The sequence below is a fragment of the Petaurus breviceps genome, unplaced genomic scaffold (assembly GCF_028583685.1).
Source record: "Petaurus breviceps papuanus isolate PSGF00001 unplaced genomic scaffold, PetGlider_PUasm1.0 90925, whole genome shotgun sequence".
Classification (NCBI taxonomy): Eukaryota; Metazoa; Chordata; class Mammalia; order Diprotodontia; family Petauridae; genus Petaurus; species Petaurus breviceps.
In genome coordinates this window covers 11848261-11873558 of record NW_027187380.1, presented here as the reverse complement: position 1 = coordinate 11873558, position 25298 = coordinate 11848261, and the positions used below count along the sequence as shown (strand labels likewise).

The 25298-nt window shown below is 39.2% G+C and overlaps 2 protein-coding genes across 4 annotated transcripts in view; one reads left to right on the top strand and one right to left on the bottom strand.

The window, feature by feature from the left end:
* Window positions 1-4227, bottom strand: part of ACOX1 (acyl-CoA oxidase 1) — a 52822-nt gene extending 48595 nt beyond the window's left edge. For 2 of the 3 annotated variants that reach the window (XM_069076336.1, XM_069076335.1), the window contains exons 1-2: window positions 3984-4227; window positions 3389-3548 (exon numbers count right to left, since the gene is read on the bottom strand). In XM_069076336.1, coding sequence (XP_068932437.1) covers window positions 3389-3548; window positions 3984-4092 — 269 coding nt within the window. In that variant the 5' untranslated portion in view covers window positions 4093-4227. Of the gene's footprint in view, window positions 1-3388; window positions 3549-3983 lie in introns of those variants that run through there. The other variant, XM_069076337.1, reaches the window with a different exon arrangement.
* Window positions 4228-4448: 221 nt separating this feature from the next.
* CDK3 (cyclin dependent kinase 3) overlaps window positions 4449-25298 on the top strand; it is a 36010-nt gene continuing 15160 nt past the window's right edge. Inside the window, exons 1-3 of the mRNA XM_069076344.1 lie at window positions 4449-4605; window positions 23762-23860; window positions 23963-24120. Of these exons, the coding sequence (XP_068932445.1) occupies window positions 23772-23860; window positions 23963-24120 (247 nt within the window). The 5' untranslated portion in view covers window positions 4449-4605; window positions 23762-23771. The remainder of the gene's footprint in view (window positions 4606-23761; window positions 23861-23962; window positions 24121-25298) is intronic.

Genomic DNA, 25298 nt, shown 5'->3' with positions numbered 1-25298 from the left:
AGATGTAATATTCTTATAAAGCAGAATATTCTCATTGTATGAAGAAAAATTAATATACAAAAAATACCAGCAGTTGACTTGTCCAACATCCTTCAAGAATGGAATTATTACTTGCAAAATTTCTTATTTTCATTCTCCACTAATATAATTGAAGATCAAGTCCCTGATAAATAGCACCAAGGTGATTTTTCAGAAACATCTTTTAATATTTAAAGTGAAATATGATACACAGGAAAAATGCTATTTCCTACCAAATGGAGGACTTTGTTCTATTTCATTATGACTTCACTTGAGTTTGGTTATATATTATATTCACAATTGCAAGGAATAAATCTTTATCATGGCTGTTTGGATACCCCATCTTTCACTTTAAAAAAATACAAGTCAGGCTCTCTAGAAGTATCTAATTTATCATTTTAAAATGTCATCTGATAAATAGGGGGTTGATAATATTTTAGAAAATTTACCATCACGACTGACTCAAAGCTAAAATGTAATTTACTAGTTCACATCTAGATATTCTTCTTCAATATCTCCATAGCCATAAGGCATACAAATTATCAAAATAAAAGGAGTATTTAAAAGTATGTGAGTAGTATCCCAAGTTGGATTATCTAGAAAAGTTCAAATTTTAGTAATAGTGAAAAGATCCCTGGATAGATTTGGAGACCTCTTTCAGAAGGTCAAAGTACTACATTTTGTACAATGTTAAACATATCACATTATAAATAACACAAGATTTATTTTTAACAGAAAATTCACAGGAAATGAGTTTACTAGAACTTCAAATCACTTCTAAATTAGAAATTATTTAACTTTAATATGCCATCTGATAAAGCTGTAGTATAATCCAAAGAAAACCTATGAAGTATATTTGTGATTAAACTGCTAAATTCCTATTTTATTTTTAATTTTCTGACTTTAAATGCCTGAAAGGTTTTAAAGAAGCATATGATTTTTGACATATCTCAAACTAGATGTAAATGAAAGGATTTCAATATGTAATTTTTTTTTCTTAAATCCTACCAAAGGTATATAAATGCTTAAGATTTTACTATTTAAACTTAAATGTTTTCTGCTGGGAGGAAAGTTTGACATTATCAGAATTGTTATGATGGCTTGTTTAGAATGTCTTCAAGGCAGAGTGTGATGTGGCACAAAGAACACTCATGTGGAATTCAGCACATCTGCCATATGTACCTAATGCACGGAACAGAGGTCAAGGGTACCTGGGTATGCAGGCACATTGTAGGCGGAGCTTTGCTGCTGGTCTTTCAGGGGGAGAATCAGAACGGTCACCTGAGGGTATGTCTGGCATACATGGACTATGCTTTATGCATGCTCCTGTGTCATAAACTTTATGTGACTTTGATTTGTCATCCTAGATACACCATGAGGTTGTTTGATTTGAGCTAAGTCACTTGATCTTTCTCAGTCTGTTTTCCTACTTGTCAAATAAGAGAGTTGAGTAAAATGATCTCCACGGTCTCTAACAACTTTAAATTTCTGTAATTTCATAGGTTCTCAACTTCACTCCCAGAGAAGGTTTTTCAGCTATCAGTCTTGTCCCTCATGGTCTTTGCTAGGCCACAGGAACTATTTTAATAACAAAAGATGTAAAAAATAAAGACATACAATAACATCTTAAAGTAACTAATCAATATGTTACTACAAAAAGGAGAACTTAAATATACTTTATATTTTCTATAATTTTTTTTTAAAAAACATGGATTGTCTAGGGCATAAATAACTTTATCAAAAATATTTACTGGTATGAAAGGGAAAATTTATTGAGTAGGAGATACTCATAAACTATAAACCACCACATTATTAAGTCAGAGCACTTTATCCTGAATGAATCAGAAAACATTAAATCTGCTTTATTTTTTAAAAAACAACAACACACACACACACAAAAACAAACAAAAAAGGGGCTCTAATAACAAAGTATATGTTTGGCATCTATCAGCAAATCACAGATTTTGTTTAGCGTCTACATAGAAAATGAATTCCACTTAACCACCAACTGTAATAGTGTTCAATTCTTAGAACACCTTTCATCAATTCTACTTAAGCATATCAGTTATTGGTCTTCCCATCAACACACTTTTTTCATGATTTTTGACAAGAGGAATTTATTAAAAGGCTTACGCCACACCCTGCACCAAGACAAAATAAAAACTTCACATTTCAGTTTCTCAAGAATGTTCTTGCTACCATAAGATGTTTCTGGGCTCACTACAAGAAATCCCCCCAAATTTTCAAGACCTTTTGGGGGGCTAAAATCTCTAAAAAACAAGTTGTGATCAAATTATACCTTTAAATAGCAGATACCTGAAAGTAAGAATCGAAAAATCCCTATCAATTGACAATTCTCCAAAATGTTTCCATGCTAAAGTAAGATCAAAGGTAGAAGGGTCCACAAAATTCATAATCAAATCTCCTTTTCCTTAAAGATGAGGAAGATAGGGGTGGCTAGGTGACTCAATGAATTTGTAAATGCAATCAACACAGTCCCCATTTTCCCATCCTCTTTCTTTGGCTATTTTGGCTTTTGCCTATTTGATTTTTTGAGATTAAAAAAAAAAGACAAATCGGGGCGGCCAGGTAGCACAGCAAGTAAGAGCACCGGCTCCAGTGTTGAGAAGACCTGGAGATCGAATCCCGGGCTCAGACACTTAGCACCCACCCAGAAACACCTGGCCGTGTAACCTTGAGCAAGTTACTTAACCCTGATTGCTTAAAAAAAAAAAAAAGACAAATCATACTTTAAAAATCTGTTTTTGGAGTGGCTAGGTGACACAGTGGATAGAGCACGGGCCCTGGAGTCAGGAGGACCTGAGTTCAAATCTGACCTCAGACACTTAACACTTATTAGCCCTGTGACCTTGGGCAAGTCACTTAACCCCAATTGCCCCTCCAAAAAAAAAAGAGGAAGATAAGGCCCCTGGATATAAATTAATTAATATATTATGATTTGGAAATAACTTTAGTTTTGGCCTTAGATCTATCCACCACTTAAAGTGACACAGCAGACTACAGGCTACCTCTTAATATTACTTAACATTAATCTATACAGAACAGCGTTTTAATCTGGTGACTCAGTGTTTTAACCTGAAATAATTATCAAAATGTTTCTTGAAAAATTCATAAATTATTTCACTAGAATTGGCTTCCTTTTTAATCCTACAAATCTGATTTCATGCTTTCAAAAACATTATTCCAGTAGTGCAGCACATATGACACCCAAAAAAAGGTTACAACTCTGATCTAGAAGATTAAGAACTAGAAAAGCACAGATCTAAGAGCAAACAACACATACAGACACACACATAAGATTCCAAGAGCAGTTAAAGCTCTGTCAAATCTCTACTACTCGAACGCTTACTTTTTAAACCACATGATCTCTTCGGGATCAGCAATGCCAAAATCTCGCATCTTCTTCACCATCATGGCACTCTTTTTGACAGCCATATCATACTGCTCGCTCCGGGTAAGGAAATTCAAGTCTTCATGCTTGAAATCCGGATCATTCAGAATCATGTTTTCTGAATTTTGGAGGGAAAGAGGGAGACACAAAACTCAGAAATCCATTACCATCTCCTTGGGAGATCGAATAAGAGGCGTTTTTAAATGTTAAACTAAGGGAATAAAAAAGGAAGACAAGAGACAGTTTCGGTTCTTAAAAAGGTTACGACTTAATGGGGGAGACAACATACAAACAACTATGTACGGTCAAATACATATAGAATAAATTGGACACGATCAATTGAGGAAAGGCACTGAATTTAAGGTGGGGGGCTTCTAGCAGAGCATGAGATTTTGCCTGAGACTGCAAGGAAGGCAGGAGGCAGAGAAGCTGAAAGCCGATTACAAGCAAGGGCTCCCTACAATTCCCTAGCAGCCATAAGGGCATTACACCCCCCCCTCCACCTCCCCCGTGCCCCAGCAGACCCCCCGGGGTCCAACACAGCCGCTCTCACCGATCTCCCGGCGGCGCCGGGTCCTCTCGGGACTCCCATCCAGGATGTAAGTGAGTTTCTCCGCATCAAAGCTGGCAGAGTCCCGCTCCCTGTGCAAGTCTGGGTTCATGGTACTGGCAGTGACTGGGGCAGAAGGTGATGGCGATCAGACATCCGCGGCTCTCGCAGCCTGTTCACTCCCTTCTAGGGCTCCAAAGTCTGGATCTGGGACCAAGGCAGGCCCCTAAGACAGGCAGCACCGCCCCACGCCCGCCCTCGCCTTTGGCACGTGACCGCGACCCTGCGGCCAGGGGGCCGAGAAGGCCTCTGCCTAGCGAGAACGGAGCTCCCCCGCCCCCGAGGAAGAGAAAGAGGGCGGGGAGAAGGCCGGGCCACCGCTAGTTAGCTCAAGGAGGGGAAGCTGGGCTGTGGGCGGAACCTGGGGCAAAGGGCGCCACAGCCTCCCGCCTCCGCCACGCAGGCTGGGACGTACGACATAGCGTCATCGTGCCTCCCGCCTCAGAAGGCTTTGCTCCTGTCACGTGATGTACTTTTGTTCACGTGGGGAAAGTGCTCTCTTTTTCCTCCCCCCACACATCTACCTTCACCTCGGAAGGCTACGACTGTGGGAACCTTGGGACAGGTGGGTGACGAGACAGGGATGAGGGCGGGAAAGGGGCAAGGAGGGAGAGAGAGAGAGACTTCCTTTCACCCCCCCCTCCGCCGCACCCGGAAGTCCGAGGACAAAGGCGTTCCCGGAAGTCGGGGGTGAAACTGACCTTCCTCAGATGGCAGAGAGGCTGAGATCCTTAGGTGAAAAGCTGAGGTCCTCTGATACCCTGCTCTCGCCCTGGAACTTTTTTTTTTTTTTAATGAGTGGTGCTGTGAATATTCTGGGTGCCCAAAAGTATGAATTCTCCCGTCTTACTTCGGTCTCCTCCATTCCTTCGTGACTTAGGCCAAGTAACATGTTCTGCCAGAAGCTTTTCCAGATCCCCCTCAATGCTAGGACCTTCCCTCCCAGATTACTTCCCATTTACTTTGTCTATATCTTGTACATATATCGGAGTGAGCGTCTTGTCTACCTCGTTAGAATGTGAGCATGTTGAGAGTAGGGACTGTCTTCTGCCTTTCTTTGTATCCTCAGGACTTAGGACTGTCGAAGTAAGGAAGCCGTAATAAATAATTCTTTGACCATTTAATGCCATCCTGCACATAATCTGTGTTAGACTTCATGGAGAACAAGGTTAGAGAGATTTAGAGCTGGAAGGGAAGCTTGTTCAATGGAAATAATGCTTCATTTTAAATAAGTTTTAGATTCAAATCTCAGTGCTGCTATTAATTATCTGTGTGACCTTGGGCAGATCACTTAACTCCCCTGAGCCTACACTTTCTGTCCTGTAAAATGAGGGGAATTGACAACTCCAGGCGTCGTCAAACACAGACCTGGCTTGCAACACTCTTAAGTGTTAAAGAAATCAGGTTAAAATGTAATTGGAAAATATTTATGGAAATAAAAATACAATGAAAGATAATGTTAACATGGATTTTCTAAATCAATTATTCACCTTAAGGGATCCTTATGTATTGTTTAGTGACCTCACTTCTATTTAAGATTGATGCTTCTGGATGACCTTTAAGGTACCTTTGAGTTCTAAATGAATCTATGATCTTAGAGGTGATCTAATAGTATGCCCTTATCTTTCAAGAGAAGAACCTGGATTTCAAATGGTGGAGCCATGATTCAAAAACTACACCTTATAGTTCTGAATTCATATGTTTCTCACTTAATCATATTGCCTCACTAAACATTTTTTTTGAAGGTTATCAGAGGCAGCTGGTGGTATAATGGATAGTGTACTGAACCTGGAATCAGGAAAATATGAGTTCAAATCCAGCCTCAGACCTAGTTGTGTGACCCTGGGCAAATCACTTTCTCAGCTGTAAAATGGGGATGGAAATAGCACCTACCTCACAAGGTAATGACTAAATGAAGATATTTGTGAAGATCAGATGAGATAATATTTGTAAAAACAAAGAAAAAATCCTCTTAGCACAGTGCCTGGTATATACCTATATAAAAGCTATATAAATGCTTTTTCCCTCCCTAAATCTCCTCCCCTGCCCCTTAAAAGTGTCTACATGTGCGAAGCTACTGTATGAAAGACATGAAATAAAGTTGCTTCTCTTGAACAGCAGAAGGACTTTAAATGATTATCATAAAGAGGGCAATGAAAAGGCACATGTGGATGACAGCAGGCTGTAACAATAGCTAAGGTCTTCGAGGAACTGTATGATAGAAAAAGATGATTGATTAGGTGATGAGAAGGAGGAATCCCAAGTGGTCAGCTAGTTTTCTTCACTGGCACCCTTGAAATCAATGTCTAGAGAAAATGTGGAAGGCCACCAGGTGAACCTTTTGTGGTGAATTTATGGGAGGACATGAACAAGAATGGGCAGCCATTGCCAGGTTGTGATCTGAATCCTTGAAATTCCCTAGTTTATGAGACAGATTCATTTGAGTACCTGAGAAAGTACATATACAAAGGCATTGGGGATACAAGAGTCCTGGACCCTGCTCTCAAGATAGGGCTGTAGAGCTAGAAGAGCTTAGAGATCTTACAGGACAACACCTTCATTTTACGTATGAGGGAAGATACCATGAGAATTGAAGGGACTTGAATGGCTATGGGAATGGATGGGATCCACAAGGGAAAGAGTCTAGAGAGAGAAGAGGCTAAAACTTTGAGCAATGTCTTTGTTTAAGAGACAGCAGGAGGATGAGGAACCAGTAAAACACTTTCAGAGAGCAGGGAAAAGTTTGCCTGTCAGATCTATGGATAAGGGAAGAATTGAGGACCAAACAAGAGATAGAGGGCATTACAAGATGTAAAATGGATAATTTTTATTACATTAAATTAAAAAGAGTTTTGTACAAACAAAACCAAAGCAGCCAAGATTAGAAGGAAAACAGAAAGCTGAAGAAAGAATGTTTGACCTAGGAATCAGGAGACCTGAATTCTTGTCCTGACTGCTACTTACAAGATAGTCCAGTGCTCTTCTCTAGTTTCGACCCTAGGTTGATTGGTTTGTTTTTTCTATCTATACTTAATATCTGGGGTCTCTTACTGCCCTAACGTTCTACATTTTAATGAAATCAGTTGAAACCAGTAATAAGAACCTATGTAGTACTGTATTGGTTACAAAGAACTCCTGTAATTTATTATGATCAATTAATTCAGCTGATTTAATATCCTCATCACATAATGTGGTAGGAATTGGAAATGCTATTATTTCCATTTTCAAGTGGAGGAATTAGGCTTCAGAGTGTTTAAGTGGCATCTAGAGTAACATCTAATTAAGGGGAGAGAGTCAGGATCCAAATGCTGTCCTAGGCAGCTGGGATAGTGGAGTCAGTAAGACCTGAGTTCAAATTTAACTTCAAACACTTAACTAGCTGTGGGACCTGGGCAAGTCACTTTGCCTCTGTTTGCCTCAGTTTCTTCAACTGTAAAATGGAGATAATAATAGATCTAACCTTGAAAGATTGTTGTGAGGCTCAAATGAGATAATTTTTTTTAATTTAGTATTTTATTTTTCCCTAGTTACTTGTAAAAATAGTTGTTAACATTCATTTTTAAAACTTTGAGTTCTAAATTTTCTCCCTTTTCCCCTCCCTAGGTCCCCCTCGTTAAGAAGGCAAACAATTCGATATAGGTTATACATGTGTAGTCAGGCAAAATATATCCATATTAGTCATGTTGTGAAAGAAAACCATAGACAAAAACTCAAGAAAAATAAAGTAAAAAAAGTATGCTTCAATCTCAGACTCCATTAGTCCTTTCTCTGGGAATGGATACCATTTTTCAACATAAGTCCTTCAGAGTTGTCTTGGATCATTGTATTGCTGAGAATAGCTAAGTCATTCACAGCTGATCATCTTACAATATTGCTGTTACTTTGAATATAGTACACTTTGTATCAGCCTATGCAAGTCTTTTCAGGTTTTTCCAAGAGAATCCTGTCATCATTTCTTATAGTATAATAGTACTCCATCATAATCACATAACACAACTTGTTCAGCAGTTCCCCAGTTAAAGGGCATCCCCTCAATTTCTTTTTTTGTTTTTCAATTTATTTTTACTTTTCAACATTCATTTCCACCAGATTTTGAGTTATAAATTTTTCTCCCCATCTTTCTCCAACCCCCCACCCCAAAATAGCAAGCCTACTTTCTTATATCCTCTCCCATCACCCCCCTAACTTTCTAGTAGGGCAAGATAGATTTCTATACACCAGTGCCTATATATCTTATTTCCCAGTTGTCTGTAAAAAAAAAAAAAATTTTAACATTTTTTTTTTAAACTTTGAGGTCCAGATTTTTTCCCTTCTTCCCTCCTCACCCACCCCCACTGGGAAGATAAACAATTCAATATAAGTTGTACATGTGTAGTTACACAAAACATTTCCATAGTAGTTATACTGTGAAAGACTAACTATATTTCCCTCCATCCTATCCCACCCCCAATTATTCTGTTTTCTCCTTTGACCCTATGCCTTTTCAAAAGTGTTTGTTTCTAACTACCCTCTCCCCCAATCTGCCCTCCCTTCTTTTCCCCTTCCCTTCCTACTTTCCTGTAGGGTAAGATACCCAATTGAGTGTGTATGTTATTCCCTCCTTAAGGCAAATTCAATGAGAGTAAGGTTGTCCCATTCCCTTTCACCTTCCTGCTCTTCCCTTCCATTGTAACAGATTTCTCTTGCCTCTTTTATATGAGATAATTTACCCTGATCTATCTCTCCCTTTGTCCTTCTCCCAATAAATTTCTCTCTTACCTCTTAATTTTACTTTTTAGATATCATCCCTTCATATTCAACTCATCCTGTGCCTTCTGTGTATACATATACATACATATACATATACTCACATATATATTTATATACACATACACCTTCATATACATATACATATATATTGCCTTCAACTATCCTTGTACTGAGAAAAGTCTTATGAGTTACAATTATTGTTTTTCCATGTAGGAATGTAAATAGGTCAACTTTAACCTTATGATTTCTTTTTCCTGTTTACCTTCTCATGCCTCTCTTGCTTCTTGTAGTTGAAAGTCAGATTTTCTGTTCAGCTCTGCTTTTTTCATCAAGAATGCTTGAAAATCCTTTATTTCATTGAATGACCATATTTTCCCCTGAAACATTATACTCAGTTTTGCTGGGTAGGTGATTCTTGGTTTTAGCCCTAGCTCCTTTGACCTCTGGAATATCATATTCCAACCCATTCAGTTCCTTAATGTAGAAGCTGCTAGATCTTGTGTTATTCTGATTGTGTTTCCACAATACTCAAATTGTTTATTCCTGACTGCTTGCAGTATTTTCTCCTTGACCTGGGAACTCTGGAATTTGACTATAATACTCCTGGATGTTTTCTTTTTGGCTTCTTTTTCAAGAGGTGATCAGTGAATTCTTTCAAAAAAAATTTTTTGCCTCCTTTTTGGAGGACAATTGGGATTAAGTAGCTTGCCCAAGGTTACATGGCTAGTTTTTATTGTGTGAGTGTTAAGTGTCTGAGGCCAGAACTAAACTTGGGGTCCTCCTGACTCTGGGGTCGGCACTTTACTCACTGCGCCACCTAGCCGCCCCAAATTCTTTCAGTTTCTATTTTGCCCTCTGGTTCTAGAATATCAGGGCAATTTTGCTTGAGAATTTCTTGAAATGTGTTGTCTAGGCTCTTTTTGTGATCATGGCTTTCAGGTAGTCCAGTGATTTTTAAATTATCTCTCCTGGATTTATTTTCCAGCTCAGTGGTTTTTTCAATGAGATATTTCACATTACTTGTTTGGATCTGTTTTATAGTATCTTGATTTCTCATAAAGTCATTAGCTTCCAATTGCTCCAGTCTAATTTTGAAGGAATTATCCTCTTCAGTGAGTTTTTGAAATTCCTTTTCCATCTGGCAAATTCAGCTTTTTAAGGCATTCTTCTCCTCGTTGGCTTTTTGGGCCTCTTTTGCCATTTGAGTTAGTCTATTTTTTAAGTTATTATTTTCTTCAGTATTTTTTTGGGTCTCCTTTAGCAGGCTGTTGATTTGCTTTTCATGATTTTCTTGCATCATTCTCATTTCTCTTGCCAATTTTTCTTCTACTTTTCTTACTTGATTTTCAAAATCCTTCTTGAGCTCCTCCATGGCCTTTAACCTTTATGACTTTAGGCTTGTCAGTTAAACTCTGAACCTCAATTTCCTTATCTATAAAATGGGGATTTTGAAATATATCATCATGGTGACCGACCTTAGAGTCAGGAAGATCTGGTTTCAAGTCAGGCTTCTGAAACATACAAGAGTTTTTTTTTTTTTTTTTAAGGTTACACAGCCAGTTATTTCTGGGTGTGGTGCTGAGTATCTGAGCCCAGATTTGATCCAGGTCATCCCGACACTGGAGCCGGTGCTCTTACTCGCTGAGCCACCTGGCCTCCCCTAAGCAATTGGGGTTAAGTAACTTGCTCCAGGTTACACGGCCAGGTGCTTCTGGGTAGGTGCTAAGTGTCTGAGCCCGGGATTTGATCTCCAGGTCTTCTCAACACTGGAGCTGGTGCTCTTACTCTCTGTGCTACCTGGCCGCCCCCAACATACAAGAGTTTTACCCCAGGACCACTCAGTACCCCAGGCAATCCTGTGTTGTTATTTGTCCTATTCCAAATGTAGGATGAACCATAATACCACCCTGAGCAACTCTCTAAGATGATAAATTACTGAGTTGCTGATCTGCATTGAAGAGAGAGTTCCTCCAACTGTCCCTACACTGATGAAATCAGATCTGCACCTTTAAGAACAAAGTTGTTACAAAAGATGTAATGATATGATGGAAAGTGCTGTACAAACCTTTAATGCACTATGCAAATTGCAATTATGATGATGATTGATTGATAATGGTCCCCTCCTAGACTCTAAGCTCTGATGGGGCAATTGTGATCTGACTTTACAGAATTTTCTATCTTATCACTTGGCTTAGTGCTTTGCACAGAGTAGGCATTTAATAAATACCTGTTGAGAAAAATGATAAAGGTTAGAGAAGATGTGGGAAAATTGGAACACTGATGCATTGTTGGCGGAGTTGCGAATTGATCCAACCATTCTGGAGACAATTTGGTACTATGCCCAAAGGGCTATAAAACTGTACATACCCTTTGATCTAGCAATACCACTTCTGGGTCTGTATCCCAAAGAGATCATAAAAATGGGAAAAGGACCCATAGTAACTCTTTTTGTGGTGGCCAAGAATTGGAAATTGCCCATCAATTGGGGAATGGCAGAACAAGTTGTGGTATATGAATATAATCGAATACTATTGTTCCATGAGAAATGATGAAGAGGTGGACTTCAGAAAAACCTGGAAAGACTTTCACGAATTGATGATGAGTGAAATGAGCAGAACCAGGAAAATATTGTACACAGTAGTATCAATATTATTGAACGGCCAACTTTGATAGACTTAGCTCTTTTCAGCAATGTAATGATCTAAGAAAATTCCAAAAGACTCAGTGATGGAAAATGCTATCCACATCCAGAGAACGAATTATGGAGTCTGAATGCAGATCAAAGTATACTATTTTTCTTTTTTCTTTTTTTTCTCATGGTTTTTCCCTTTGGATCTAGTTCTTCTTTACAACACTATTAATGTGAAAATAAATGAGTCACCTGTTGAGTGACTGAACAAAGGAATGACTAGACAGGTAGTGCCTAAAATTGTCTTTTATGAAAACATATTTAGAATTTGAACTTTCATAATGATTTAGATTTTACTGAATTTTCAAAGACAACAAATGGTTGGCAGTTTAAAGTACTATGTTAATATCCTTGAATGCCATCTTGGCAAAGTGGATAGAGAGCTGGCTTCCTTCAGAGCCAGGAAAATCTGCGTTCAAGGGCCACATCTGATACATGTTGTCACTTAATCTCTTAATACTCTGGGTAAATAAGACTACATTGAAGAGAAGGCACTGATCTCCATTGAGGGAGAAGTATCTTATACTTCTGAAATAAATCACAGGTCCAGCCTCTATCCCCAAGGTAAATATCAATTAACATTATGATTATTTTAATATTACAGTGCTGCATAGGAAGTCAGAGTGGAATGGTACGTTTCTTCCTTGAGGCAGTCATCCTTGCCCTCTGCCATGTATCCCTTTTACTCTAGTTGGCATCTGGACAAGCAGAGTGACAATGCTTTGCTGTTGTGCAATTTTGAAAATGCTCTCTATTTATTGGTCTGTGAATTTGCCTTGAACGCTGTTAAGGAGATAAAGAAGTGACTTGTATATTCTCCTGGGCATTTTTAGTGACTAGATCAAAGGTTGTGTCAACTAACTTTCATAAGAATGTTATAATCCTATTTCATAGTGGCTAGAGTATTGGGCCAGAAGTCAGGAAGACTCTCCTTGAGTTTAAATCTGGCATCAGACACATCTTAGCTGTATAACCCTGGGCCAGTCACTTTACCCCAGTTTCCTCATCTGTGAAATGAGCTGGAGAAAGAAATGGTAAACCATTCCAATATCTTTGCCAAGAAAACCCCAAACAAGGTCACAAAGAGTTGGGCACTACTGAAAGATGACTGAACAACAATATCAATCCTATTTCTTTATGTTCTATCATGCCCACTTTCTGACCATGACAAGGAACAGTGGGAAATTAACCCTTTCAGGATTATTTTTCCATTGAACTTCTCTTCCCTTCCTGTCCAGTAGAGATATATGATTCTTACACTTAAAAAAAAAAATCAATCAGGGCATGGTTATTTTCATTACAGGGCTATTCAGTTTGCCCTCTGATGATTCAATTTACAAAAATTCAGTTTACCACATGTCTGTTTTCTAAAACAACACACACTGCAGTCACCCTGTGTTGGTAGAGAATGCCTTTCTGAAAGTCATGTTATGATTGTACTTTCCAGCCTACTGGGTATGGAATATGGAATAAAACCTCTTTTTTTTTTTTAATGTTTCTTCCTTGATTTCTTATTTTGTGTTTACCTTGACCAGTGATTTAGCCCTGTTTTCCAAGGTATGCTCTCCTGTCTTTAACTAAGCAAGTCATTGGCTTATGGCCTTCCAAAGCAACCTTCTCTTTTCTCTACTTCTTATAATATTTAATATTAGAGGTAACTTCCAAGTAGCAGTGACCTGAAAAAGGGAGAGGTTCTCTCAGTTGAGGTGGTTCCCTTCTTCCTACACCCATCATTAAGGCCAGCCTGACAACTTCAGAGAAGGATTCAGGTAATACTGTGAACTTCCTTGAAACTAAACAACCTTTGTATTGATACCTTTTTGTTTTTATGACTGTCATTTCCAAATAAACCCTTCCCTTCTCCAACCACCTCTCCTCCCTAGAACGCAATCTCCCTCTGCAACAAAGGAAAGCAATTAAGCAAAAACAATTGATACTGTGATGAGTCAGACTAGTATGCAACATTCTTGTTCAATAATTTATTTTGCACCTACTACACAAAAGACCCTGTGCTAGGTACTGGGGATACAAAAAGAGGTGAAAGACAATCCCTGCCCTCAAGGAGTTTACAATCTATTGGGAGAAAACAACCTGCAAATAAATCTATACAAAACAAGTTCTATACCAGAAAAATGGGAAATAATTAACAGAGAGAAGTCTCTGGAATTAAGAGGGTTTGGGGAAGACTTCCTGTAGGAGATGAGATTTTAGTTGGGATTTTATTTGGGACTGCCCTACTAGTCTCCCACCTCATTGTCAAAAGCAGAGAGGTGGGTTTTATTTCATAATCTGTTCTTGGGGTCCATTACTTGTTTCAGTTACTTCTGAGAGGTCAGTTTTATTTCATTGTTGTAGGTGTGTTCATGGTTCAGTTTTTTCATTCTGCATCAGTTTATGTAAGTCTTCCTAGTTTTTCTGAATTCCTCATATGACTTTTATTTTTTTATAACTTTTTAATTTTATATCACCTTTATCTCCCAGTATATTCTTCCTCCAACCCAGGGAGCAATTACTTTTAACAAAGAATATAAAAGAGAATTTAAAAGACTATGCCACTAAACTAGCCAACACATCAGCTAAGAATAATACATTCAGAATTTTACATAATGGAATAATACAAGCCTTAACCTCTGCAAAAAGGATCAGAAGTGCAATTTCCTATCTTTTCTTGAAGGCCAAACTTGGTAATTATGATTATATAACTATGTGAACAGGGAATTTTCCATTTTATGACTTGTTCACTGCAACCCCCAATTTCCTTCTCCCACATTACCCAGAGGCATCCCAAGTTGGCTTCACGAGTCAGCATCGTTTTTTCTAGCTCTTTGTCTTTTCTTTCTGTTTTCTTAACTGGTTCTATATCTGCTCAGTGGCAGCTGAGGAAACTCTAACTCTTTCCTGTTGTCCCTCTACATTTGGAGATTTTATCCTCCTATGTGGTTTCAGCTATAAACTTTTTGGATGATCCTCAATCTCATAGCTCTAGGTCTGAGCTCCAGACCTGAATCAGTACCTGACAACTAGAATTTTCTGCTTGTTACCTTCTACTTTCACTATTCAATTTATCAAACTTTTTTGTGTCCAACTCTTCACAATCCCACTTGAGATTTTCTTGGCAAAGATACTTCAACAGATGAGGAAACTGAAGCCCAAGGGTCACACAGCTAATTAAGTGTCTGAAGCTGTATTTGAACCCACAAAGTTGAGTTTTCCAGACTCTGGGCCTGGCATTGCACCACCTAGCTGCCTCATCAAAGCACCTGTTTTATACAAGGAACTATGTTAAGATGTTGGTCACAAAGATAGTCCTCTCTTCATTGCAGCATCTGGAATGTGGGCCCCTGAAATTTAAAGGAATTTTAAAATATGGGCTCTTGATTTGTCTCTCCTACCCATTTCAATTACTTCATTTGCCTCTCCAAATGATTTCGTAACCCTAGTAAGGGGAAAGGAAACACATAAGACTTACATGTCCTATGGAGATTTATCAAATGATATTCTTATAGTCAGCTGGAGGTGGAAATAAGATGATATATGCTTATAGATCTTCATCCAGGTTGGGGAAATGGTGTAGCAGTTCCAAATATTGGGGTGCCATCCTAGCTCCAAAGCTGACATCCTAGATTTCCCTTTTTGTAAAGGAAAACTCCCATCTCCGATGTGTTAAAAATTTGTCCTCCCTTTTGGTATTCAGAGATAGTGATTGGTGGGGTGTAAAAAGTCATCTGCTACCTTCACTTCTACATCTCCCATTTGGGATTTTTGAGCCCAGTAATTGTTCAGTCTCTCAGCTGCTGATGATAGGTGCTTATTGAATGGAATTCTCCTCATGCTTATCTGACTGATCTGGTTCTTTATCTTTTCCGCTTTTTTATCTTGTCTCTTCCCCTCTAAGTATGATTATTCCTCCTGAGGCCTCTCTACTTCTGATTCTGTACTCTTTGCCTTTGTGATATCATCAACTCCCATGAGTCCAGTTATCTCTACATAGTTAACTCTCAGGTTGTGATAGTAATGGCAATTAAAGATTCCCCTGTATTGGCTTGGTTTTCAAATTGATTGTGTTAAAACCCAGAGCTTGTTAATCCCACCTGTGGGATGGGCTTTTTGATGTGAAAAGAAAGTCCTGAACTGGGAGGAGCTGGTGACGTTGATTTGGAGAGACAAGAGAGAGGCGGAAGATCTTTTTGGAAGCAGCACCTCATGGAGGCAGAGAGAGAAACTGGGAGAATTGCTGGTGGCCGCTTTGAATTGCCCTGGACTTTTGAGACCTGCCCCCTGAGCTGCCAAGGACTGAGGAGACATGGCTGTTTTGCCGGTACTTTGTCTGTCTGTTTTGATGTTATTTTGCCAGATTTGTCCACTGGTGAAAGACAGTCCTTTTGTTGAAGAAGTCCTGGAACCTGGCTGTTCACTAAGAAGCCCTGAGACTGTGCTGCAGAGAGTGAATACTGTCCACTGGTGAAGGACAGTGCTGTTGTTGCAGGGGTCTGGAGACTGTCCTGCAGACAGAGTGAATACTGTCCACTGGTGAAGGACAGTGCTGTTGTTGCAGGGGTCTGGGAGCCTTTCTGTTGGTTCAGAAGCCCTGAAGAAGGATTTTCTTGTTGTATGTTTACAGAAATCCTGGGAGAGGGCTTTGCTAATGTGTTCAGGGGTTCTAGGACTACAGACAGAGGATAAATTCATGAAGGGATTGGCAATGTATCTTATGGCCTTGCTAAGCCTTGTCTCCCCAGGAACTAAGATTGCTGAGAACTTGCCTCCTGTCAAGATTGAAGAAAAGACCTCCATTTGGGTATTAAGTGCTGTGTTTAAACTTGATGTAACTCTGGGGTAGATTCAATTGTGATCCAGGGGTGGGGAACTTTTGACCTTATGTTTGGAAACTAATCTCCATTTGAGAAGAGGGGCTTTGTGGTGGACTTAATTAAGGTATAGGGGTGGAGAAGTATTTAGAACCAGACTTTGCAATTGATTGAATGATTGGAAGGTCCTGGGGTGGGGTAGTCCTTGGAGATTATTTAATCACATTTAGTAAATGCTGTATTTGGAATGATGTCATGTTTTGATCTTCTCTGTTCTTGGTTGGTCACTGAATAAAATGGAGAGCACCTATGCTGGTATTCTGAACCTTGGGAAGTTGCCTTTCCTTGGCATTATATTACACAGGTCTATATAGACAATCAGATTTCTTAGCCCAAGTCCCACATGCTTCCTGTTGGACATCTCTACTTGGATGTGCCATGGGTATATTAAACTCAATAAAGAACAAAGCAAAACTCATTATCTTTCTTCCTTTAAATTTTCCTGTTTCTGTTGAGTCAGTAGCATTCTCACAGTCTCTTAAATTCATAACCTCTGTCATCCTTAACTCTCTCCTCTACCTTACTCTCCCATGGTGAATTAATTGCCAAATCCCTATCGATCCTATTTCGAGAATATTTCTCCCATCTCTCTAGTTGCTACTTTCATGGGTATTATCCCAGTTCAGTGTTTCATTACCCCCTCACTGAACTATTTTGAAAGTATCCTAATTGGGCTACTTCCAGTCTCTCCTTTTTCTTATTATCTTCCGCAAACCTGTCAAAATAGTCTTCCTAAGCCAATAAATCAATCAATAAGCATTTATTGAGCACCTACTTTTGACCAGGACTTGATAAAAGTCCAAGGTAAAAATCCTAATCCTTACCTTCCAGGAATTTATGTTCTAGACAACTAGAATGGATCTCTGTGGATAGAACTTGCCATGGGCCTAGAATTGAGTTGTCCTTCCTCAGACATTTAACTAGCTGTATTATTTCAAACATGTCATTTGGCCTCTGTTTACCTCAGTTTCCTCAACTATAAAATGGGGATAATAATAGCATTCACCTCCCAGGATTGTTGTAAGGATCAAATGAGATAATATATGTACAGGATTTTTTCGTTTGGAGGGGTGAGGGATCATGACCATTTCACTCTTGTGTGCTCAAGTTTTTCTGGTTCTCTACCGCCCCTAGGATAAGTATTTTACATTACAACCAAATTGTGCTACTTAGCTATTCCCCAAACTTAACAGAATCAAATTCTAATCTTCTGCATCTGTGCATTTTCCAAAATTATCCCTAGTACTTGTAATACAGGAAATGTGTCTCCCGGAATCTTTATCATCCTTCAAGGCTCCTCTCAAGTGTCACTTTTGTTACAGTAATTTTCAGGTTCCTTGCAAGCCACTGCATGAATAAGGCAGCACAGGTTACAGATATATCCACTAGAGTGTAACACACTACATCAGTTGGTGTTGGATATGTGTGTCTCACAATTCCACAGATTATATATGTGTATGTATGTATACCCACACATACTTGATGGAGTACAGGCTCTGGGAAATCCTCTTAAACTTTCCTTGAATCTTCCCACTTGATCTGGTGTTCACCTGAGGTCATAAGCCTTTCATTATCGCTGTGCCCAAATCTCTGTTACCCTTAACCTATCCTAGCCCTCCATTGCCTGTCATCTTTGGATGTCTTCAGCTATGTCCCACTCTAGATCCTATAAAACACCATTCTTTTGGTTCCTGGCTTCTGAACTCTAGTCACCCCAGACTACTTGGCCAACCCTAGATCCCTCCCACAGTCTTTCTGTATATAAGATCCATCTTGTTTACATGAAGGTGTTCACATTCAATCTGGCCTGCTTACATGAGCGTTACAAATGTTCAGATTCCTTAAGAGTCTACCCAATATGACGGATCTTTAATAAACTTTTTTTTCTTTTGGGTAAAAGAAGGCTTGAGTTGAATTCATTTGGGTAAGACCTGCGTGTCGCTATTTCAGAGTCCCAGCACCCCTATATCTCAACATACCTATGTATACGTACATAGGTATGTATCGCCTAAATGGCACAGTGATTAGAGTGCCCTCCCTGGAGTCAGGAAAACCTGAGTTCAAATTCAGCCTCAGATACTCCCTAGCTGTGTGACCCTGGGCAAGTCACTTAACCTAGTTTGCCTCAGTTTCCTTATCTGTGAAATATAGTAGAGAAGGAAATGGCAAACCCCCTCTAGTTTCTAAGATAAAAACGGGACCATAAAGAGTTAGACAGGACTGGAAATGATTAAATAATCATAAATAACATACCTATTCATATCTCTATTTCTGTCTCCTTATCTGCATCCATATCTATCTGTCATTTGTATTATTTCTCCTGAGCTACCTGACCTAGAGACTTGATGGGTAAGATGAGTGAGGTTAGGGAGGCAGGCTTACAAAGCAATTTTGGTTAAGATCAATTTCTTTTTTTTTTTAGGAAAAGACAAAGGATGCTTAAATTGTTACAGAGATCTTTAGCATAGCTATTTACACAGAACAGTATTTTCTTTATTAGTCCATTAGTTTCAACTATGTGCCTTATTATGAAAAATAAGGAGAAATTGGTGAGTTATTGGAACTATTCAAAGTCCTATGAATTTTCTTTTGTAACTGTAAAGTGAATGGGGAAGGGCAGTACTAAAGGAGATAATCAGTACAAAAAAAAGGGTGTGGGGGGAATAGCAGATACAGCACAGAATGGAGTCAATTAATTTCCCACAAAGTCCATACTTTCTTTGTGAAGCCTCTCTTGATTCCCTATCCCCTCATTTAGTTTTATCCTTCATTGGCAAATCTATAAACACGTCAGCACCTTTCTTTTAAAATTGATTTTTATTGATACCTTTTGTTTTTATATTGCTTAGATTTTCCCATCCATCCCCTTTCCCCTCCCAGAGAACCAACCCTTGCCACAAAAACATTTTCAAAAATGAAAATAGAAAAAACCCCCAGCAAAACCAATCCAAAAAAAAATCTGACATTATATACAATGTTCCTCACTTCATGGGCCCACAAAGTATGTGGGGGGACCCATACCCCATTTTTAATGTTTCTTTTTACTTCTGATTTCCTTCGTATTTAAGTATCTGTGTATAGGTTGTAAACCCAATGGCAGGACAAGCAGAGCTTAAATCACTCCTATGTAGATAGAGCAAGTTGAATACCTACTCTGAATTCTCGCTAGCTCAGGGAGCCTAGATCAGTCACTTGGCCTGACTCTGTTTCCTTATTTGTAAAATGGTGACAATGATAGTAGCTGGAGTCACAAGGTCAAATGAGTAGTTATCCCTTCCACATTGCAATTTTCCCCATCGAAATTTCGCTGTATCTTGGTTAACATAAAAAATCAAATGGGAATTTTTTTTGGAGTTTGCAGAAGCCACTGACAATACATAAAGACCAGCAAATGACACAGAAAAAATTTAGAAACTCAGAAGTGCATAAAATATATGTATAGTATTGTATAGTATAGCTATGACCAGATATTAGCCTAGATTTTACAATAAGGTCCTGTAAACACCCCATAAAAGAAAAAGAAAACAATTCAGATTTCTTCTCTAGTATGAAGAGAGGGCCAAAAAATTCTAGGAGGACTTTCCAGATCATAGGGGGCCTAACCCCAATGATGTAGAAGGGATAAGTAGTACATGCAAAGCATTTTGCCAACACTATAGCACTATCTAAATGTCAGCTATTATTATATTGGTCTCTAGGAATACTAAAATAAATAGTCTATGCCTTTAGGGAGCTTAGTTGTTTGGTCTTTTTTTTTTTTTTGGTTGTGTGGGGGGAGAGATTCCTTTTAAAAAAATTAATTAGAATTGCTACTAATATTTCTTGTTTTCACATCATATTCATCCCTGAATGTGTCCCTGCTCGCTTATTCAACAAGTTGTCTTCAATTTGTAACACTTAAGAAAGGAGAACAGTTCAATAAACCAGTCAGTACCATCAAGTCTGAAAATGTAGGCACATATTTCACACAGGTAGTCCTCCATCTTTGCAAAAAAGGGAAGGAGGGAGGCAGAGGTGTGCTGGTAAAAAAAAAAATGTATAGAAAAAAAATTCAAGTTTAATCTGCATTACTAACATTTTCTCCAGCACTTTCTTAGGCCTAGACAATCAACAAAATAATAAATCAAGCCCTGATTTGTAGTGTTGGTCAGTTTTCAAGGCATAAATTGGTTCGTGGTTGGAGCTGCAGCACACTTCCAGAAGTAAGTGAATTTTCTCATCTCATCTTTGGGGCAAAATTTGCTCATTATAATTATACATCTATTTAGTTAGGTTTTTTTTTTTTTCCATTTATCTTGTCATTGGGTATATAAGTTTTCCTGTACTTCTCTGAATTCAGTCTTACAAAGCAATAGTATTCCATTACCATTATGTACTGTGATTTTTTTTAGCTATTCCCCAATTGATTGGTGACTACTTTGTTTCTAGTTCATTACAACTACAGAAAATTTTGCTATGTATGTTTGGGTATATATGGGATCTTTCTATCTTATCTCTTTGTGGTATATGGCTGGTGGTGGTATTTGTGGTAAAACATGATTTGTACTGGAAGATTAGAATAAAAGAAAAAGAATGAAAGAGTGAATAAAAGCATGCTTTACTCTGTATTCAGACAATATCAGTTCTTTCTCTGGAGGTGGATAGTATGATTCATCATTAGTTCTTTGGAATTGTCTTGGATTGTATCATGTAGTATTGTTACTATGTACAATGTTCTCTTGGTTCTGCTCACTTCACTTTGTAGCAGTTCATGTAAGTCTTTTCAGGTTTTTCTGAAATTATCCTGGTTATCATTTCTTATAGCACAATAGTATTTCATCACAGTCATATACCACAGCTTCTTTAGTCATTCCCCACTTGATGAGCATCCTAGGGAAGGTTTTAAGGATAGGGGAGACTTGGGTATGTTTATGTAAGAAGCAAGGAAGGAACAAGTAGAAAGCTAGAGATTGAAGATGAGATGGGGAGAGGAATGATTGTTGGGGCAAAAATCTAAGAGGAAACAGGAGGGGATGGAATCAAAGACAAGGTTGGGAAGGGGTAGCTTTGACAAATAGAAGGACTACCTCTTGGATACTAGAGCACAGGATGGACAGGGGAGATGAGAGAGCTCATAGTTGATGGCCTCCATTTTTTTCTTGATAAAATAAGAGGAGGCAGTAGGGTGGAAAAAATGCTGGTTTGAACATCATAGACCTGGGTTTGAATCCTGACTTGGTTATTTAGACTTCATGACCTTGAAAAAATCATATAACTTCTCTAGTCTCCATTTCTTTATCTGTAAAGTAAGAGGATTGGACCAGATAATGCTGTCAAGCATTATATTATTGATAGCCCTAAAGCTATTATCCTGTGATCTTCTGAGAGAAGAAGGGATTGGGAGAGGTAAAGGAAGCTTATCTTGAGATCATTATGTTAAGAAAGGACCTCAGGGGACACCTACTCCAACCCCCTCATTTTACTGGTGGGGAAAATGAGGCCCAAGGAGGTTAAGTGTTTTGCCTGAGGTCACACAGAAGCAAGCATCTGAGAGGCAAGATTTGAACCCTTGCACTGAGGCATTCTGTGAATATTTGTTGATGAAAATGAAGCAAAATAAAGGGATCAAAGGTGGTGGAGAGAGCAGTAGAAGAGCTGGTTCTGGCAGCACAGAACTATAACTGGCAGTGGATGTCCTGAAGGTCCCAAGCCATGTTTTGGTGGTTAAATATCAGTCACTGGATCTGAATGGAATTAATTGGCCAGCCTCATAGCTTGGCTTGAAAAATGAGGGAGAGAGCCTTGGAAGTAACGCATAGTTACCAAGATCTTGATGTGGTGATACAGAAAGCTTGTCTTCTAAGCCCCACCCAGTTTCCCAACTTCCCTATATTTTTGCCAAGGGCACAACCATCCTTCCAGTCATCCAAGTTTTGCATCTCTAGATGCCATTCTGGACTCATCATTCTTGCTCACCCCCCACCTCCCATTGCCCCACCCCATATCCTGGGTTCAAATCCTGCCAATCCCCCCTGTTATTATTAGTTACTGTGTGACTTTGAGTTAGTTACTTAGCCTCTTAGATCTGTTTCCTCATCTATATAATGAAGGGATTAGACTAGATGATCTTTCAGGTTCTTTTGAGCTCTAAGTCTGTGATCTTATAACTCAGTCAATCACCAGATCTGTGTCTCCACCACATCTCTCACATCTGTCCCTTCTCTCTCTGCTCATACAGCCAGCACCCCAGCCCAAGCCCTTATTACCTCTTGCCTGGTAATAACTCAATACAGAGTCCAAATGGCTGTTATACTAATATTTCTAAAATGTAGATCTGATTTAGTCATTCCCCCATCCCCCAAAAAGCTTATTGCTTCTATAATCAAATATCAATTCTTCTGTTTTGATTTTAAATCCCTCACAGGCTGGCTCCAACCCATCTCTAAGACCTGATTACACATTGCTCCCCTTTATACACATACCCTATGTTCTAGTCAAATCAGTCTATTTGACATTCTTTGTCCACTTAATTTGTGCTAGGTGGTTCAATGAATAGAGTTCTGGGCCTGGAGTCAGAAAGACCTGAGTCCAAATACAGACTCAGACACTTACTAGCTGTGTGACCCTGAGCAAGTCACTTAACCTCTGTTTGCCTGAATTTCCTCACCTACAAAATGGGGATAATAATAACATCTACCTCCTGGAATTGTTGTGAGGATCAAATTGAGTAATAATTTATAAAGCTCTTAGCACAATGCCTGTCACAGGATAAGTGCTATATAAATGTTAGCTATTATTAATATTGTTGTTGTTATAGTTATTATTTATCTTAAGGTTAAGCAGTTTGTCTGGAATCACATAGACTAGACATGTCAGAGGCAAGGGAGAACTTGAATTCACATCTTCCTGGTTCTGAGACCGAGACTTTCTCTTTCTACTATGTCAAACTGCTTGGTATATTTGTTGCATAGTTGTTTCAGTCATGTCTTACTCTTTGTGATGCCATTTGAGATTTTCTTGGCAAAGATACTGGAGTGGTTTTCCATTTCCTTCTCCAGCTCCTTTTATAGATGAGGAAACTGAGGCAAACAGGGTTAAGTGACTTGTGGAGGGTCATGCAGCTAGGAAGTGTCTGAGGCTAGGTTTGAACTTAGGAAAAGGAGTCTTCCTGACTCCAGGCCCAGCACTCTATCCATTGCACCACCTAGCTGTGTTTGGCATACAGTGGGGCTCAATGAATGCTCACTGAATTTAATAAAATGGATTGAACTAAACACCAAAAGAGGAAAGGTTGGGGAGGGCTCCAGATGTCTAAAATTCATTCTCCTGTGGCAGCTCCTCCAGCCAGTTGTTTATGTGGGTCTCAGGCTGTTACACCATTGCATCTTTTGTTTCCTGAAAATTAACAGGGTTCTTCAAACCTTGTCTGGTTATAGGCACTAAAGGATGCTCCCTAGAGCTGGGATCTATTACTTTCTTTGGGAGATCAGTTCTGGTGTAGTCCCAGAAGGAGAAACTGTGAGAACGTTTGGCAGGTGAGTGTGGTTCTCATCTTTCCTTCTGTGCAATTTTTTTTTTTGAACCTAATTAAAGGCCCGGCTGGCAGTAGTAACAGTTCTCCTTTTACTAAATTTCAGGTTCCATTGTTATGATATGGTTCGGTCCAGAGTTATTTTAGTTGCTCAGCATGAATTGGTCCAGCATCAGGTCTACATCTGCACCAAGTTGGTGGAGCCGTTCCAATCCCAGCCAGGGTCCTTGTATATTGTACTGGGGGAATATGAACGGAGTGATGGTAAGCACTGACTTTAGGATCTTTGTCTTTCTGGGACACAGTAGGGTGGGAACACCCTGGGATCCCCCAGGAGCCAAGGCTCACCTTGTCATAGCTTACGCTACAACAATGCTTTCTTCACTGACCTTAGCATTCTCTCTAAGACTCGGAGGTCAGTCTTAGAGCATAGAGACTACCATATATGATGATGTGGTAAAGTACTTGAACTCAGGTGTGATTTGAAGATGTCCTGAAGGTCTCAAGTTAGAAGCAAGGAAAGTAGATTGTGCAGAGGATGGAAAGAAACTGCTGGGATAAAGAGGGAAGGAAGAAGGGAGCAGGGAGGTGGGGGGGAGAAGTGGAGGTGGTGAAGGGAATATAAAAACTGGGAACATAAGATGAGGAGGTTGGGAAAGGGAGCCACTTTTGAACTTTACAGTGTTTGTTTGCTAGGTCCTGGGACTTTGCTCATTCTCTCTTGGAGGAACTAGGGTAACGGTGGTTTCTGAGGACTTTGACACTCTAGGGGTTTCACTGAAAAGCTGATTACTCTAGCAATAATAAAGACTTTGCTCCTGACTGCTTGACCTCATCTTATCCTTTGGCACATTGCTTTTCAGCTGGGGCAGGGAGAAAGGAACACACACCCAGAGTAGTGTTTACCTAAATAGCACATTTAATTAAATTGAAATGACTTTCTATTTAAAATCGTAATCCTGTTTAAATCTTCAAGCTTACTTACAGATGTCCAACCTATATGACTGATTGTGGGGAAGGAGTGGGTTGAGTGAGAAAGATCTTTTGTAAAGATGAAATAACCCCAAACTTCGGAGCATTGTCTTCAAATGTTACCTTGACTTTGTCCTGTATTCTAGCTATAGGCACGACATGTCTCCAGTGAGATCAGACGACTCTAGGTGACCCCTGTGGGTTCTTCAGATCCCAAGAGAAAGGGATCTGAAAGACAACAATGTAAAGTGAAATTTTAAAAGTCATAGACTTGGTGACCTTTGTGGTCAGAGAAGAGGAAAAAAACATAGGAACATAAAGGCACAACAAACAGTCCCTGCCTTGCAAAGCTCTTGACTAGTCAAAGGAGGGAAGATGGGGGATGGTTCTTTCTGTGATCTCATCTTTGGGACCTGAAATTTTAACTTTTTACTATCTGGTAGTATTGGAAAAGATAAAGAACACTACTT